The sequence below is a fragment of the Acipenser ruthenus genome, chromosome 13, assembly GCF_902713425.1.
Source record: "Acipenser ruthenus chromosome 13, fAciRut3.2 maternal haplotype, whole genome shotgun sequence".
Taxonomy (NCBI): Eukaryota; Metazoa; Chordata; class Actinopteri; order Acipenseriformes; family Acipenseridae; genus Acipenser; species Acipenser ruthenus.
In genome coordinates this window covers 16,941,322-16,959,050 of record NC_081201.1, presented here as the reverse complement: position 1 = coordinate 16,959,050, position 17,729 = coordinate 16,941,322, and the positions used below count along the sequence as shown (strand labels likewise).

General features: G+C 41.0%; 1 protein-coding gene across 1 annotated transcript in view; it reads left to right on the top strand.

Moving 5' to 3' along the window:
- ret (ret proto-oncogene receptor tyrosine kinase) overlaps positions 1-16,098 on the top strand; it is a 67,479-nt gene extending 51,381 nt beyond the window's left edge. Inside the window, exons 17-20 of the mRNA XM_034029764.3 lie at positions 6,096-6,233; positions 6,666-6,765; positions 9,104-9,251; positions 12,820-16,098. Of these exons, the coding sequence (XP_033885655.1) occupies positions 6,096-6,233; positions 6,666-6,765; positions 9,104-9,251; positions 12,820-12,977 (544 nt within the window). The 3' untranslated portion in view covers positions 12,978-16,098. The remainder of the gene's footprint in view (positions 1-6,095; positions 6,234-6,665; positions 6,766-9,103; positions 9,252-12,819) is intronic.
- The last annotated feature ends 1,631 nt before the right edge of the window (positions 16,099-17,729 follow it).

Here is a 17,729-nt window from a genome sequence, read left to right as displayed (position 1 = left end):
CAAGCAGTAGTTACATTATATGTAATGTATCTAAACACATCTCGCTATACAGACCATCGTAAATTGACCATCGTTTATTGTATTTTGCCAGTATTGCATGTACAGTTGTAATTTATCTATTAGAATACAGCGAATTAGCAGTACAGCTGTGGCCAAACGTTTTGCATCTTCCTATATAATTAAATCATTTTGTTTCACAGAGTCGAATGAAGCCTGTGGAATAATGCTGTGTTAACATACTGAATTACATACCGCTTTGTAGTTTTCCAACTTAACGAATAACTGTGACATTTAAAAAAGTGACATTTCGAAATCCAACATGCCTTAAATACTACTTGTAACGGGGGGGAGGGGAGGATCTGTGCTGACTGTCTGGCGCATGCGTGGTTCTGCAGGAAGAGGGCAGCAGCCTCATAAGATCCGCCTGTCAGTCATGGCGATGACACAGAGAGGTGGGGAAGAGGGTGTGTTGGCTTTCCCTCTCTCTGAGCGGCTGAGAGGCAAGCCTTGGGGGATTGCTCGGCCCATAAGAACTGCGGTTGTGCACTCGGGTGGCTGTGATTGGGAATACACAGAGACGCTGGCTGTGAAGGCCAGTGTAAACATAGAACAGGCAAGAACGCCAGTGGTTGGAGCGAGTGACCAAAACAGGCAAGCATGGCTGAGAAAGACAGCCAGTCTTATACAAACCATTTATTTAAAACATATGGTTACGTACCCGAATGGACGTGTGTAGTGAGAGAGAAACCTTGGCCACCCCAGTGTATAGTGCACACCGAAGCGTAGGACGGAGACCCGAGCTGACCGGCATAGCGGCAGTGTGGGGCACTGTGTAATCAGCACTTTTGTTTTGTAGTTTTATTAATGTGTTTTATTTTCTATTTTCTTTGTACCTTCTGTTGTGAATTATTATTTTTAGGCACCTGCGAGTGCTTGGACCTTAACCCTCTTTACCATCATTGGTATAGGAGAACAGCAGAACCACAGTGCCACCTGCTGGTAAAAATAAATATGTGGAGATCTCTTGGGGGATCCCTACCCTCGACATAATCTGCACTAGTTCCTTAGCTATCGCAGCTGCACTAGTGGACCTCAATGGAACTGCTTCCGGGTATCGAGTTGCATAATCTACCACCACTAATATATGCATATACCCAGAATCAGAAGGGAGCAAAGGGCTCATTATGTCCATTGCAATGCGTTCAAAGGGAGTGGAAATAATTGGCAGAGGGACCAAAGGGGTGAGGCATGTGGCTACATATTTTGACACTTCCTTATGAAGCCCTACCCAATAAAATCGACCCAATATCCGTTCCCTTGTTTTGTCAGCTCCGAGGTGCCCCGCAAAAGGGATATCATGCGCCAGCCTCATGACCTCGAGCAGACAAGATGGGGGAACCATGAATTGTGTTACAGGCTGTCCTGTGTCCATGGCAAGGTTCACACTGAATAATAATTGCCCCTTGATAATGAAGTTTGGAAATACTAGCGCCCAAGCGCCTTCAACATCCTTACCTTCAATAGAATGGGCCTGTTCCCAAGTGTGCACCAGTGTGGGGTTGTTGCTTTGGCCCCACGCTAGGTCCGCACTTGAGGCCCACACGTCCAGTATATTGAGAAGGGCTGGAGTAACCTCTGCCCTGGATGGCCCAGTAACCTCACCCTCTCGGTCACACTGTGTACCAACTCCCTTTGATTGGCGTTTGTTACCATCCGGGCATTCTCCCACCAGATGCTCCCTCCCATTTTTCACTCTGTCTCTCTTTTTTTGTTTTTCTAGGACGTAGGGGAAAACATTTCGGCTTGTAAGGGAAAAATAATACCAATCATCTCCCTTTTCCCTTTTTCTGCAACCTTTACATGTGCGGTCAAGACTGCCATTAATTTCACCAATTCTATAGTTCGGCCAGTCTCAACCTAGAATTACTGGGTGTGGTAGCCTTTCCGCCACCCCAACTACTAGGTGACGTTTTATCGGTCCCACCGATAAATATACTTTTAATGTGGGGTATGCCGCTGTCTCTCCATGGATACAGGAGATGGCCACGTGACCTCCACGACACACCGCCCAAGAGAGCTGTCCAAATTAAGGTCTGCTCACACTCTATGTCTACTAATGCGTGGGTTTTCACATTCCCTAAAATCACATCAACCATACAAGGCCCCTCCCGACCATATTCCCCGAACTTACCCGCTTCTGATGCCCAATTGCAAGCTGCCACGTCACACTCCATCACAGATGGGCATGACCTGGCCTGGTGTCCCAGTTGGTGGCATCTTAAACAGGTAGGGGGGTCAGAGGGAACAGTGGTTAAATATCTGTCCCCATTGCTGTTGTGGCAACGGGGCAGGGGGAGTAAATCTACCCTAGCTGGGGGCCAACCTTGGCCTCCATGAAGAGGAGATAAGGTTGCCCATTGGGGTCGGCGGTCTGGAAGGTCTTGGTGCAGATCCCGGGGCTGGTGGAGCAGCTGCTCCATTGAACTGGAGCGGTGAGTAGGACGGTTTTGGTGGAGACCAGGGAGTCTTCGAAATCCTCTGCCAGTTTCACAGCTTCTTCCAGGGTGTCGGGGTTGTGGCGCTGTATCCACGCTTGTGTTTTGGCGCCGACCACATAGCAAAACTGATCCATGATTATAGCCTTGCCCATCTGTAAGCTTGTCTACTGTGCAGGGTTTAGCCAGTGCACCATGTGGTCACACAACTTCTGCGCGACAATCCTGGGGCGTGTATCCGGGGATCTCTGGTACTCCTGGAACCGTACCCGGTGTGTTTCCCCCATGATGTTCAGGCGGCGCAGAATGGCTTGCTTTACCAGGTCGTACTGGGCAGCTTCAGCTTCCATCATGGCCTGGTAGGCTGCCTGAGCCTCCCCGATCAGGCAGGGTCCCAGCTGGCTATCACAGAACTCCTTTGGCCATGGTAGCCAGCCGCTCAAAGGTGACCAGGTAAGCTTCCGGGTCATCCTCCGCCATCATTTTCTGTGCCCTTGCCTTTGGGGCCATCATCACGGGTCCAGTTGGTACATTGGGCGGGTATCGCCAGACCGACCCTCTCGATCAGCGCCATGTACCTTTCCTTTCTCCGTCACTCCTCAATCTCCCGTCTGCTATCCAGCGCCTCCAGTTCACGGTCCAAACAGGTTTTATTTCCCTTTATACTCCTGGTCTGGTGACCACAAAGAATAACCCAGGCAATACACACATATGTGTATTGCGCTGGCAAAACAACGGGGAGCAGTCCCGAAACACAGGTTGCAGTGATGAAGACACACACAATCAAAGTGAGTGCTATAGTGTTCGTGGTGAAATACAATTTATCATGAACAAAGGTGCAGTGTTGTCCAGGTTTAGTGTTGGCCTCCGGATCATGTCTAATAAGAACAAACAATTCGATTTTAGACACGACAAAACAAACAAAACACTCACGATAACAATACGTTTCTCCTTCCGGTTCAGTGTTAACCATACAAAGGAACAGATCACCTTGCAACGTCCCCTTATGTACCGTCAATCACGCCCCCCCCCTTGGTTAACAAGTGCAACCACTCCTCCAATCCGTGTCTGCCACATCGCTTCCCTTCCGGGTCAATGATTGGTGTACTGTAGCACTGCCCCCTTTCTAGATGCCCGCCTGGTGTTCTCTCTGCCTCGCTTCACCCACGCTACTCCACTACTCCGCTCGCTCCACTGGCTCCCGATCACCGCTCGCATCCAGTTCAAGACTCTTGTACTAGCCTAAAGATGCCTTGACCAGACTGCACCCAGCTACCTCCAGACCTTCATCTCTCCCTACACCCCCACTCGACCTCTCCGCTCCGCCTGCACTAGAAGACTGGTTCTACCTCCGCTACGCTCCCCTGCCTCCAGAGCCCGCTCCTTCTCCACCCTTGTTACGCAGTGGTGGAATGACCTTCCTACAGATGTCAGGACGGCCCAGTCCCTGACCACATTCCGGCGCCTCCTTAAGACTCACCTCTTCAAACAGCACCTGTAGAACTCCTCTGTTTGTATCCTGAGACACTATCACCCTTCATGTAAATGTGCTTTATTTTGCTCTTATCTGCCCCCTATTTTACTGCATTAATCCTGTACTTCAGAATACCGTAATCTGCCAAGTGTTTAACCTGTAGTACTTTGTATTTAATCACATCCTGATGTAACTATCACTATTTAATCATATCCTGATGTAACTATCACGATTATCTGCTGTATTATTGAATTTTGGTTTGTCACACTTGTACTTTACTTGAACAAAAGTTATTGTATTTCTTGCTCTTATTGTATTACTTGTATTGTAACACTTGAAATGTATTTGCTTACGATTGTAAGTCACCCTGGATAAGGGCGTCTGCTAAGAAATAAATAATAATAATATTAATAGATGGCTGATTTCCAGCTAACCCTGGGACTGAATTGTCTGGCCATCCAGTCCAGGGCACTCTATTCCCTTTACACAGCGCCCTCACAGGTCGGGAGGGAGATTTATCACCAAGAATCATTCTGTCTCTGTCACACAGTCTCACAAACAAATATTTTTTTTCTGACAAAAGAAGATTAGATCCTCACGAAAAAGGATATTTTGTCATGAGCTCAATTCTTTTTTTGAGATCAAACATCTAACTGCAAGAGCTGTACTGAGCATGTTCAGAACCAACATTTCAAATTCCCTATAACCCAGGAGCAGATTAATATTTTTTCACCAAACCAGAAAAAACCCCAAATTGTCAAACAAAAATTCCAAGTCATTTTGGAGCTGGAGACTGACAAAAATAAACTGCAAAAAAAGAGCAAATAACACAGATTCTTATTTTTTTTCACTATCTGGATCTCGGGATCTGCATATCCAAGCAGAACAAAATGGCCCACATCAAGAGATCTAACCAAAGGGACCACATATCCAAATCCCTTGAACAAGGTCAAAGTTATTAAAGTACAGAAATTGGGGTTTAAGATTAAACTGCCTACTCAACCCTAACTATAGTGATGCTACCGCACCACTATAATATATAGTCTGCACCATACTGTACCATTTCATTTAAGAAGAAATGCATTATAGAATTATAATAAATTATAATGTAAACTCTAATTTTACAACCAATGCTTTTTATGTTTCTGGAAATCAAAGGGAAAGTTTATTTTACTAGCCTCAGCCTGTTTATTAATCATATAAAATGATTTGTACAGTTATGGATTATTTTGTTGTTTCTGGACTCATTCCATCATGTTTTGGAATCTAAAGAATTCTGAAGACTGGGAAAGCAGGTTCTTTTAGGAAGCTGTTGATTCTGTTTCGACTTGTGAAATGCATTTATTAGGTTTCGTCTTTGTTTTTAATTCAATCCATGAATAGAAGCCACAGTTGTTTCTTTGCTCCAAGGCTGTTATTGCTTCAGCTGTCTTCTCTCCCTGTGTTCTGACGCAGACAGGCTTCAGCACATTCTCTTTACATGGCTCTCTGTAGAACTAAAGCGATCACACTGAGATACATCATCCTTCTAAAACACCTTGAGAATAACAATGAGAATCAGAAGAATGACAAATAGAAAAAAACATTTCTATAAAATACTTTTCTGTGAAATATAATGACAGTTGTAATGTTGTTGAAGCCAACAGTAATGTTGTTGAAGCCGACACCCTGGGATCCTTCAAGAAGCTGCTTGATGAGATTCTGGGATCGATAAGCTACTAACAACCAAACAAGCAAGATGGGCCCAATGGCCTTTTCTCGTTTGTAAACTTTCTTATGTTTTCATGTTCTTATGTTCTTATGTTCTATCCTAATATAATCAGAGCTTACAATAAATAAGCTCTGCCACATGTTGAAGGACGGCCTTTTCATTTAATTGCCCTTGCAATTCTAAGCTAAAGAGAAAAAAACAAAATAAAACAAGAACAATACATTCAGTTCACTGTGTAGTTTTGAGGTTTTTAAATGACAGGTTTACCCACAGACTGGCGAGTGGTGTTAATCGTAATTTCTCTTGGTCAGAGGTAGACCTGGCAGTGCTTCCCTACCTGTTGGTTTTTGAGAAGGTAAGAGGTCCGGAGTACTGGGAAGCCCTTCATCTCCTGCTTCTCTTCCCTCTTGTGCAGGTGGTCTTTTGGGGTCCTCCTTTGGGAGACTGTGACGCTGGGTGGAAACCCATACCCTGGCATCGCCCCAGAGCGACTCTTCAACCTGCTGAAGACGGGGTACAGGATGGAGAAACCGGAGAACTGCAGCGAGGAGATGTGCGTGTCCAATCCTAGTGCTGTTTATTATGGGAACGTTTTCCTATGGGGGGGAGTTAGGGTAGCTCTAAGACATGTGATCAGGATAGCCCAATTAAAAAGCCATAACTTGTTTCCAATATGAACTGGTTCACCTTATCTGTCGAGGGAGGTATTTGATGGATTTGTTGTGGATTAGACTACTGCCCACTTAGGGTGAAATTGAACCTGACTTCAGGGGGTTTGACCTAAAACAGATTTAAACCCAGTGTTTGAAATAAAGTTATTTTAGTTTGAAGAGATCATTGAAAGAAACATTTACTTTGCTTGTTTCTGATGGTTTTAAGACTTGGAGTGTTACACCGCTGGGTAAATCGGTCAAAATCAGGTGGAGATGTTTGTGCAGTGCCCTGACCACTGACCCCTGACCTCTGTCCTGGCTTTGTTCTTCAGGTACAATCTGATGCTGCGCTGCTGGAAGCAGGAGCCAGACAAGCGGCCGCCCTTCTCTGACGTCAGCAAAGAGCTGGAGAAGATGATGGTGAAGAGCAGAGTAAGAGCCTAGATCATCTGCTGGAGTGAAGAGCAATCTGAGCAGCTCCTCAGCTCTGTTATACTGTAGGACTCACAAGCCATTCTTCTAACTCCTAATAGCTTTACTCTTATAACAGTTTACCACAGTAAAAGCATGTCACAGTGTAATAAAGCACATAATGTTTTCGCCCCCAACTCAGAGTCTCTTTAAAAAGACATGCAAGAGGCATATCTGTATTATATTAGATCATGGATTTCCTTTAACCTATTTGGTCAATATGAGGTCCCTAATCTCTGGTAAACCTTGAATGTTATCTTTCAAACAATGTTTAATCTCTGTTCCAAATCAATCTGCTGAAAAATACATAAATACAGTATTCATTTATGTATTTTACCTTTTGTTCTGCTTGATGAAAGAAAATCTCTGCTTGTGCAGTCTCTCTGAATGTTGTCTGTTAATGTAGACTAAGTCTGCTTCCTCACTGTCTTATACATCCAATCTATCTATTTAAATTTAGTATATCAAATACATTTGAGATTATATACTGTATAGATATAATTATATTATATGGAGAATAGTGTTTGCTGTCAGCAGCAATACAGTGACCACAACAGGAAAAGCAACTAGTCTCCGGTTTGAATGACAAGCTGTAGAAATCAAACAACTGAATGCAGATTGATTACTTTCAACAACTTTATTTCAGCATAGTATATCATAATAACAGCAAAGCCCGGAGGCTTTGAATAAACTTTATGAATACTATCAAGTTATTGAACAAACAGCACGATCAGCATTAACACATAGGCTACTAGATATCTTCTTAGATATCCACTTTATAATCTGAAATTGGAAACTAAAACCTGCCATTGTTAAAGAAAATACACAAGAATATATGTAAACAATATTATGTTTAGGGCTATAACAGTATGCACAGTCCGCTGATTTGTATCCGCTTAACAGAGTCTGCTACATTCTGTCAGATCTCACGATGCTTTAGTGTTGCTAGGGAATGCTAATATGATTACATGTGGGCCTGTACAGTACAGCAGAATTCAAGCAAAAAGCATGTTTGTCAGTGCTAGACCATGCTAGGCAGTGTCTGAAAGATTGTGCATCATGTTTGTCAGTGCTAGACCATGCTAGGCAGTGTCTGAAAGATTTTGCACACGCATTTTTTTTAGAACTGTAATGTAAGCCAAGGCTGTCTTCTCCAGCCGGGGCAATTCTAGCAGTGACAATGCTGCCCTGGGCAACGTTGGCAGCTTTTGTCGACCAGTGGGCTCTAAATTGCGAGCTCTGCACCATCACCCCTTTTGGTCTCAATATTTAATTTACAATCCGTTTTACCGTTTTTTTAGTTAAATTAGTTCAGGCTCGTCCTTGTTAGCACTCTAGGGTGCTAAATATTTACGTGCATTAAATAGGACTACTACGACTACTACTACTACTACTAATAATAATAATAATAATAATAATAATAATAATAATAATAATAATAATAATAATAATAATAATAATGAGTTTGTTATCTGAATGTTGGGCAGTGAGTATTCTATCAAAATTTATAAGGAAAATGTAAATGTTTTTTACATTTGGAATTAGCTGGAAAACAAGCACCATATTACAGTAAAATAAAACTTTTGGGAGTAAAAAAAATCGGTAACACTTTATATTGTGTGGCATAAATTAATATTAAATAGATATGCAATTGCATATTAAAGTAATGTTAAATTAATATTTAATAACTATGCAATAGCTGGTTTGAAAATGTAATTGCATATCACGTCCATTTATATTAGGTTTTGTTACCCTTGAAAATATGTAATAATTTCGCATTGTTTACATGTTTTTAATTGAAAATACAGTTAATCTGACTTAAATGTTAATGGAAAGTAACAAGGAATAATTGAACGTAAATTTAATATCAATTGCATATCTGTTAAATATTCATTTAACATTAATTTAATATGCAATTGCATATCTATTAAATATTAAAGAAAGGTAAACACTGTTATGTACAGCAGAATGTGTGTTATTTATTTCAGACTCATTAATTTGTTTCCTTTGTATGATATCTTTTTGGTAAATTTTTATTTATAGATTCTAGAAGCATGGTCATATTTGCCACTAAATACGTTTCAAACAGTGTTTGATTCAATATTCAAGTATTTGTGCCAGCATTAACAATACAGCATTGTCAATTTTTTGGCAACAGTAACATAATGTGGGTGATACAATATGTTCCTGTTGCCAAAAAATGCCAGAATTTGATAAAACATTTGTCCTCAGGAAGATTGGCTTGAATGCAATAGAACCCTCAAATGAATGAGTCTGCGTTGTCTCTCTGCTGTTGCAGGACTATCTGGACCTCGCTGCCTCCACCCCTGCAGACTCCCTGCTCTACGACGACGCCCTGTCTGAAGAGGACACGCCCCTGGTGGACTGTAATAACACCCCCCTTGCCCGCACCCTTCCCTCCACCTGGATTGAGAACAAGCTCTATGGTAGAATTTCACATGCATTTACTAGATTCTAAGAAAACAAACAGACCAATCTCTGAGTGAATGAATGACATGATTTCCTTCTCACTGACTCTTTCACTGTCTCTGTAGCCAGACACTGTCTCTGTGCTCATGCAATCTGGATAGCTCTGAAAATGTCAAACTTCTATCTCTTTAATTATCATTGGTTGATTTCCAATGTGAAAGAACGGTTAGATTTCTCATGGTTTTGTTTTCAAAGACTTGATGTCAGAAGTCCAGTAGAAAACATGGTGGTGAGATTAGATTGAGCTTCTGCAGATCCAAGCTTCATCAAGTTTGAACCTCCCAAAGCCTTAAGCAGGGGTTGCCTCTAGTGGTTAAATCGCTCTACGCTCACAAGTAATCACCATACAATTGCCAGCTTGCCAGTCAGCACCAAACAGTTGTACTGAGAATGTGAAGCTCAGATAATGGTTTTGATTATGAATGTAAAACCTGGAGGCTGAGGCCTAGTTTTTTATGGTATGACGATAGCATTCCAATATACTATAGAGAAACAGAGCCTAATACTGCAGTTATAGTAAAGTCAACCTCAGTTAACTCGACTAGTGGATAACTCGACACGTTCTCTTAAATCGACACACAGTCTTGGTCCCGAATTTTCTCCATGTAAAATATATGTGTCCTGCCTAAGGTGACCATATGGCTCTGTGTTCAGCGGGACAGTTTGGGACAGTTCAGGCTTTTCAGCTCGCAACCCAATGCATTCTGGTACGTTTGACCTGTCTCAGGTACCATTCTTTCCTTTGAGAAGCAGGACTACGCTTACCAGAATGCATTGGGTTGTGAGTTGAAAAGCCTGAACTATCCCAATCTGTCCCGCTGAACATGGAGCCATATGGTCACCTTACGCCCCCCTTTTTTTTTTTATTTGACACCGCGCTTTATTCGTAACTCGACACTAATTACCGGCACCAAAGGGATTAAAACTATTAAAAAGACTAGTAGATAAATTGACAGTGTCGTTTCAGGTGACTGAACTCTGAATGGAAACAGATAGTTAATTCATTCCTTCGCAACTACCAAGTGCAACTGGTTACAGTATCAGTGCACTCTGCACAATGAGTCAGAAGCAAAAAATGGGTTCTCATTCAAATGCCTTTAAAGCAGGTTATTCAGGATAACAAGCTTGTCAGCAGAACTTTCAAAGCGCGTGTCTTTGCATGCAAAACAATCGACAAGGCTTGATTTCTCTGTGAAACTGTAAGTTGTTTCTTATTGATTTGGTTCACAGTTAATTCTGTATAATGTACATTTGTTAACTTTTGCTATTTAAGTCGTCAAATTAGACAGTACAAGCCAATACCTAAAAGTATAGCCAACAGTTTTGCACAGTGTGTGGCTGTTTTCATAAAAATAACGCTGTAGTTATTTTATTCATTCTTATTTAAAATCGAACTACATGAGTTGTACTGAGTGTAGTGTCCAGAAATGTACTGCTGTCGCGTTAAGTAATACAACATAACACAAAGGAAGTAAGGTCAAGAGCCGGAAGGATTAGACAGCGTGTGGATAGACACAGCGAGAGTAGCAGTAGCAGAGTGGTAGATTAGTGCAGGACAATAGTAATAAACATCATTAATGTTAACTAATAAACCATGGAATAAATTTCATGTGAATTGAGACCCACCTGTGCATCCAAATCTTCATTACATGTTTACTAAAGATTTTACAGTACTGTACTGCAATTGATTCATCCACTGCAGTTCTTTCAACCGTCTTCATAGGGACATTTAACTAAAAATAAACTTGTAAATACTGTAAACGTGTGAGTTCTGTTACTTATATGCATGTTAATGCCATGGCTCATTGCACCCGTGGTTAACCCGACACCTTTGATAAGTCGACAGTAAATGGCATCCCCGTGGGCTGTCGAGTTAACTGAGGTTGACTGTACTTTGTAACATGACATTTGAGACATTTATGGAAAATGGCATCCATATAAATTGCACATTGACGCTTCTGGCAGACATAAGCTAGCTCGAGTACATTTTTGTTTTGTATATTTAAATATTTGTCCCAGCACTTATTCCTATTAATTCCACAGAGATAAATACAAAGCACACGTCTCCAGGTGAGCACACTGACATCGTAACTACATACAAAAATAAAACAAGAAACATCTGCAGGCCCATTTTCTGTTCTAATATTAACAATGATGGAATCAGTTCCCAATTACAAAGTCCTTGCTTTTGTCCAGATTTGAGTTCATGACCATTATGGTGCGAAACTCATTCGGTATTCTGCAGGTCTCTTAGATTCCCAGAAGGGCCATGTGCACAATCCATGAGGAGAAATCTGAGCTCTCTTTCACAGGTGCTGTGTTTTGTGACAGGCAATCGAGAGTAAACACAGATCAAGGTGGAAATTCTGATTTACTTTTGGAATGGGTTGCACGGATTACTGTAGTACTGAAGGGAAATGATCAGGCTTGGAAGAAACTCCAGTTTCGGTAACATTTCAAACAGGTCAAAAGATATCAGACAGTCTTGTCTGTCCTGGAGGTGCAAACTGAAGCCACCCCCATACAGCAGCTCCAGGTCCTGTAGCTACCTGCTTTGACAAAGTGTACTATTAAAGGAGAGCTAACCAAGGCCTGAAATCCATTGTCTTACCTCTTATTAGCAGCAGGTTCACTATCTTTGCTCCTGAACATACTGTATTGTTGTTATTTGCCTGTCTTTGTCATGAATAACCACAATACTGTATTTTACTCATATTTTAAAACATTCTTTAAGTATCCCCTGAATTAAAGCTTAATATTAAGAAAATGCATTTAAAGCCTTGGTTATCATGGTTGAATATGTCCAATTTCCCAGTTCCCTTGCGAGTGGCCACGTCAGTTTTCTGTTTTGCCAGCGATTTCAACTCTCATATCATGAGCTTTTATTCATAGGAGTGCAGTACGAGGCTCATTTCCCTCTCATTGCAAGTGCATCCCTTATTCAAGTTCAGCGCTGTAAACTTGCATGCTTTACTGTGTCCATTTCCTGCACTTTCCCACACTTTACCACTCATTCAGTACTTCTGTGTTATTTTTCCTGCTTTGTCTGTGAAGGCTCTGCTTTTCAAGCCTGATTTTTTCATGGTCTTCCTGTAAACTTTTCAATATTATTGGGACAGATGTATCAAGCTCTTACTACATAGGAAAATCCAGCTGATAACAAAATGTAGTCACTCTTTTTCTAGTCCATAAATTTATAATTCAAGCTTGCTAATTACTAGTTTTGCAAAATATGCAGTTTGATGAATATAAAAATGATGCAAAGTGTGCTTTGCAGTAATGCTTGATAGACCTGGCCGCTGTGCTGTGAAACCAGCAGGCACGCTGTGCAAATGTCTTCACTGTTGATGCCTGATGTTGTGAAACTGGAGGCAATCGGTAAGAATATAGAGGCTTGTTTTAGAAACTGTTTGTTAAATTCTTGTTGATGAGGTTCACAAAGCCAGGGTTTCACTGAGAGCCATACTGTCTGCACCCTACCTTCTGGTTCCTCAGTGCAGAAAAATTATCTGTTTTCGTTTTTAGGCATGTCTTACCCGAACTGGCCAGAGAAGAGCCCCGTGCTGCTCACAAGACTCGATGGCACTAACCCTGTCTTTACAAGATATGCAAATGATAGTGTATATGCAAACTGGATGGTTTCACCCTCAACGGCAAAGTTTATGGACAAGTTTGATAGTTAAAAAACGTAATGACAGTATAAACATAAATATATACTGTATAAAGTTTAGTCCAGTAAAAGCCTCCTATGTGACCAGTACATAGCCCCCCCCTCTCTATCTCTCTCTCGCTCCCTCCTTCTTTGTCTCTCTCTCCCCTCCCCTCTCTCACTCCCCCTCTTGCTCTCCTTTCCTCCCTCTTTCTCTCTCTCGCCTCTCCTCCCTCTCTCACTCCCTCTCTCTCCCCCACCCTCTCTCTTCCTCCCTCCCTCCCTCCCATATATACATGCAGTATATAGATATGTACTTCAGTTTAATGAATGAAAAGGATGTAAGGGTCCAGTTAATGGGATCTGGATCCACTATTTGTGTGTACTGCGCAAGTGTCTCACCCAACGTGCATTCTAGACAGCAAAATCTATGCACTGGCAAAAGCTCTACTTTAAAAAGGGTGCTATTAAACAGACTGTTATCAAGTTGAAGAGGAGGATGTGCTTAATTAGCACCATTGATTTCATCAAGACAATCTGAGCATATGCTCTTCTGCAAAATACATGCCAGCTAAGTTATTTTGTGTAGAATAGACCTCTTATTTATAAGTACAGTTTATGTATATTTGAAACTAGTATTAATTATTTTTTTATCTAAGGCATCTATTAGTTGCTATTCATTATCCATACCAATCTGAAGCTGAATGGATAGCTCTCATATTAATGTGCATGCTCTACATTTGCTTCTGCCATGCTTTACATCCTGTGGCTGAGATTTATCCTGCTGTTTGCTTGTGCTACCCGTTTCCATACTTTACTGTGGCAGCAATTAATTTTTAAAGGGATGCACAGACAGTATTCAGCAATGATTTTTTTGTTTGTTTTTGTGGATTTTATATATGTATATGGCTTTACTTGTCAATCGCTAACACGTCCTCCTATATGAATATGAAAATAAAATTACGATGATATTAACAGGCTGCCTGATCAGTTTTAGCTGCTCAGAGCACTGAACCCAATTATACAGGCACGCACAGTACAAAGCATCCCACTTCTCCCTTCACACTGAAAGAAGGATTTTGCTGTCTAGAAAAAGGTTGGTTCAAGCTGAAGTTCAAGTGGGGTCTGTTTTAACCATACTGTATCTCAACCCTTCACTGTATTTGTATTATATTTCGTGAAGTTAAAAAGGGGCTTTAAACCAGTAGGATTGATATAGAGTGATGTGGTGGCAGTATTTTCCACCCTTGTTTAGATCATTAAGATTAATACAAATGTACAACTTCTACTTTCTGTAAAAAAAAAAAAAAAAAAATGAAATGTACTTAAACATAATGTGTTGTTTCTCGTGACATGATGGGGGATTCTGCACCTGTAGCAGTGACAATGATTTTGCAGAGCTGCTTCTCATTTCTTTAAGAGCAACGAGGCCAAGATAGTCTCTCCCTCTGGTGACGACACACAGTGCTAGGCACTATTAATCATCATAGGAATGCAATAACCATGTGTCCAGCTCTTAATGAAAGATGCATTTAGTTCATAAATAGCACCTCTTGCAAATTGCAGCAAACTAGTGCATATAAATGCACGACTGCAGAGCATGATTCTACACAGGCACTACACACACGACTGCGGAGCATGATTCTACACAGGCGCTACACACACACGACTGCGGAGCATGATTCTACACAGGCGCTACACATGACCACAGGCATGATTCTACACAGGCATGACACGCAACTGCAGAGCATGATTCTACACAGGCATGACACGCGAGCATGATTCTACACAGGCGTTACACACAACTGCAGAGCATGATTCTGCACAGGCGTTACACATGAGCATGAGTCTACACAAGTGCTACACACGACTGCAGAGCATGATTCTACCACAGGCGTTACAGACCCTTGGCATTTCACTTTTTGCTCATTGAGGCCATTTTAGCTGCTGGACACACAGCTCATTGCATTCCAGAAACTCGTTCTATAAAGAAATGCAGAGATGGAACCTCAGGAAGTAATTTACAGGAAGTCTCATCATCTGTTGGTATGATAATGTCCTGCAGTGACACTAAGTACTTAGTACTGGTTTATTAGCATTATACCACACAGTGAGGGTTTTCATAAACACGTTTCTGTTCAATTAGAAACTTCTGCTAGCATTCCCATCCCTAATCATTCTGCACCTTTCTTTACTCCTGCTGGCAGAGCTGTAACTTTAGATATTTCTCAAAACATTGCATGATAGACACTTAGGCTTGGGCAGTAACATGTCTACTGTATAATTCAATAATAAAACACAGCACCCTGAAGCAATAGGTTCTCTGCTGTACAATAACCCAAGTCTAAGTGAATATTGATCCTTAGTTCACAATATAAGAAACAAACTAAACTTTTGGAGAATTATCCAGACATTTGTATAGTTTTATTTCAGAAGTTTTTCTAAAGTGCTGATAGGAAGAGGTGCTTGAATACAGCACCTTTAATGCACATCATCCTGTTGTATGTTTCACATTTTAAAATACATTATTTTATTATTCTTATTTTGATTTCAAAAGAAAGAATGTTTTGGGAGTTACCGGTGAATTTGATAAGGTTTGGTGATTTGGTTCTGAAATACTGTGTAGGCAACATAGGGTTAAATGTGAAGTACCTATTAAACTGGACACATGAACAGATACTTGCAGTACTGCTCAGCCATCACTTAAACAGGAAATACAGTACTACTAATGGGTGTGTTTATGAGCATGCTGATACATATTTTAATAGAACTGCAATTATGTAGAGTTTCTAAAGATTTACACCCCATGCAGTAAACTGGTACATAATAACCATGCCAAAAATAATTCCTCAAAACTTTATTTAACAAATAGCACCATTCAATATAATGACAGCATATGAATTCTCCCTCATTTAATTGCTATGCCTAAGGCCTCACAAACACTATGTAACCCTGCTTCTGATTATGCTTCACTGACAATAGAACATTATGAACGAGAAGCAAACACATCCATACAAGCAGATAGCATACAGCAAACAGCAAACACATCCATACAAGCAGATAGCATACAGCAAACAGCAAACACATCCATACAAGCAGATAATATACAGCAAACAGCAAACACATCCATGCAAGCAGATAACATACAGCAAACACATCCATACAAGCAGATAATATACAGCAAACAGCAAACACATCCATACAAGCAGATAGCATACAGCAAACAGCAAACACATCCATACAAGCAGATAGCATACAGCAAACAGCAAACACATCCATACAAGCAGATAACATACAGCAAACAGCAAACACATCCATACAAGCAGATAGCAAACAGCATACAGCAAACACATCCATACAAGCAGATAGCATACAGCAAACAGCAAACACATCCATACAAGCAGATAGCATACAGCAAACAGCAAACACATCCATACAAGCAGATAGCATACAGCAAACAGCAAACACATCCATACAAGCAGATAACATACAGCAAACAGCAAACACATCCATACAAGCAGATAACATACAGCAAACAGCAAACACATCCATACAAGCAGATAGCAAACAGCAAACACATCCATACAAGCAGATAGCATACAGCAAACAGCAAACACATCCATACAAGCAGATAGCAAACAGCAAACACATCCATACAAGCAGATAACATACAGCAAACACATCCATACAAGCAGATAGCAAACAGCAAACACATCCATACAAGCAGATAGCAAACAGCAAACAGCAAACACATCCATACAAGCAGATAGCATACAGCAAACAGCAAACACATCCATACAAGCAGATAGCAAACAGCAAACACATCCATACAAGCAGATAACATACAGCAAACACATCCATACAAGCAGATAGCAAACAGCAAACACATCCATACAAGCAGATAGCAAACAGCAAACACATCCATACAAGCAGATAGCAAACAGCAAACACATCCATACAAGCAGATAGCATACAGCAAACAGCAAACACATCCATACAAGCAGATAGCAAACAGCAAACACATCCATACAAGCAGATAACATACAGCAAACACATCCATACAAGCAGATAGCAAACAGCAAACACATCCATACAAGCAGATAACATACAGCAAACAGCAAACACATCCATACAAGCAGATAGCAAACAGCAAACACATCCATACAAGCAGATAGCATACAGCAAACAGCAAACACATCCATACAAGCAGATAGCATACAGCAAACAGCAAACACATCCATACAAGCAGATAATATACAGCAAACAGCAAACACATCCATACAAGCAGATAGCATACAGCAAACAGCAAACACATCCATACAAGCAGATAACATACAGCAAACAGCAAACACATCCATACAAGCAGATAACATACAGCAAACAGCAAACACATCCATACAAGCAGATAGCATACAGCAAACACATCCATACAAGCAGATAGCATACAGCAAACAGCAAACACATCCATACAAGCAGATAGCAAACAGCATACAGCAAACACATCCATACAAGCAGATAGCAAACAGCAAACAGCAAACACATCCATACAGCAGATAACATACAGCAAACACATCCATACAAGCAGATAACATACAGCAAACAGCAAACACATCCATACAAGCAGATAGCAAACAGCAAACAGCAAACACATCCATACAAGCAGATAGCAAACAGCAAACAGCAAACACATCCATACAAGCAGATAGCATACAGCAAACAGCAAACACATCCATACAAGCAGATAATATACAGCAAACAGCAAACACATCCATACAAGCAGATAACA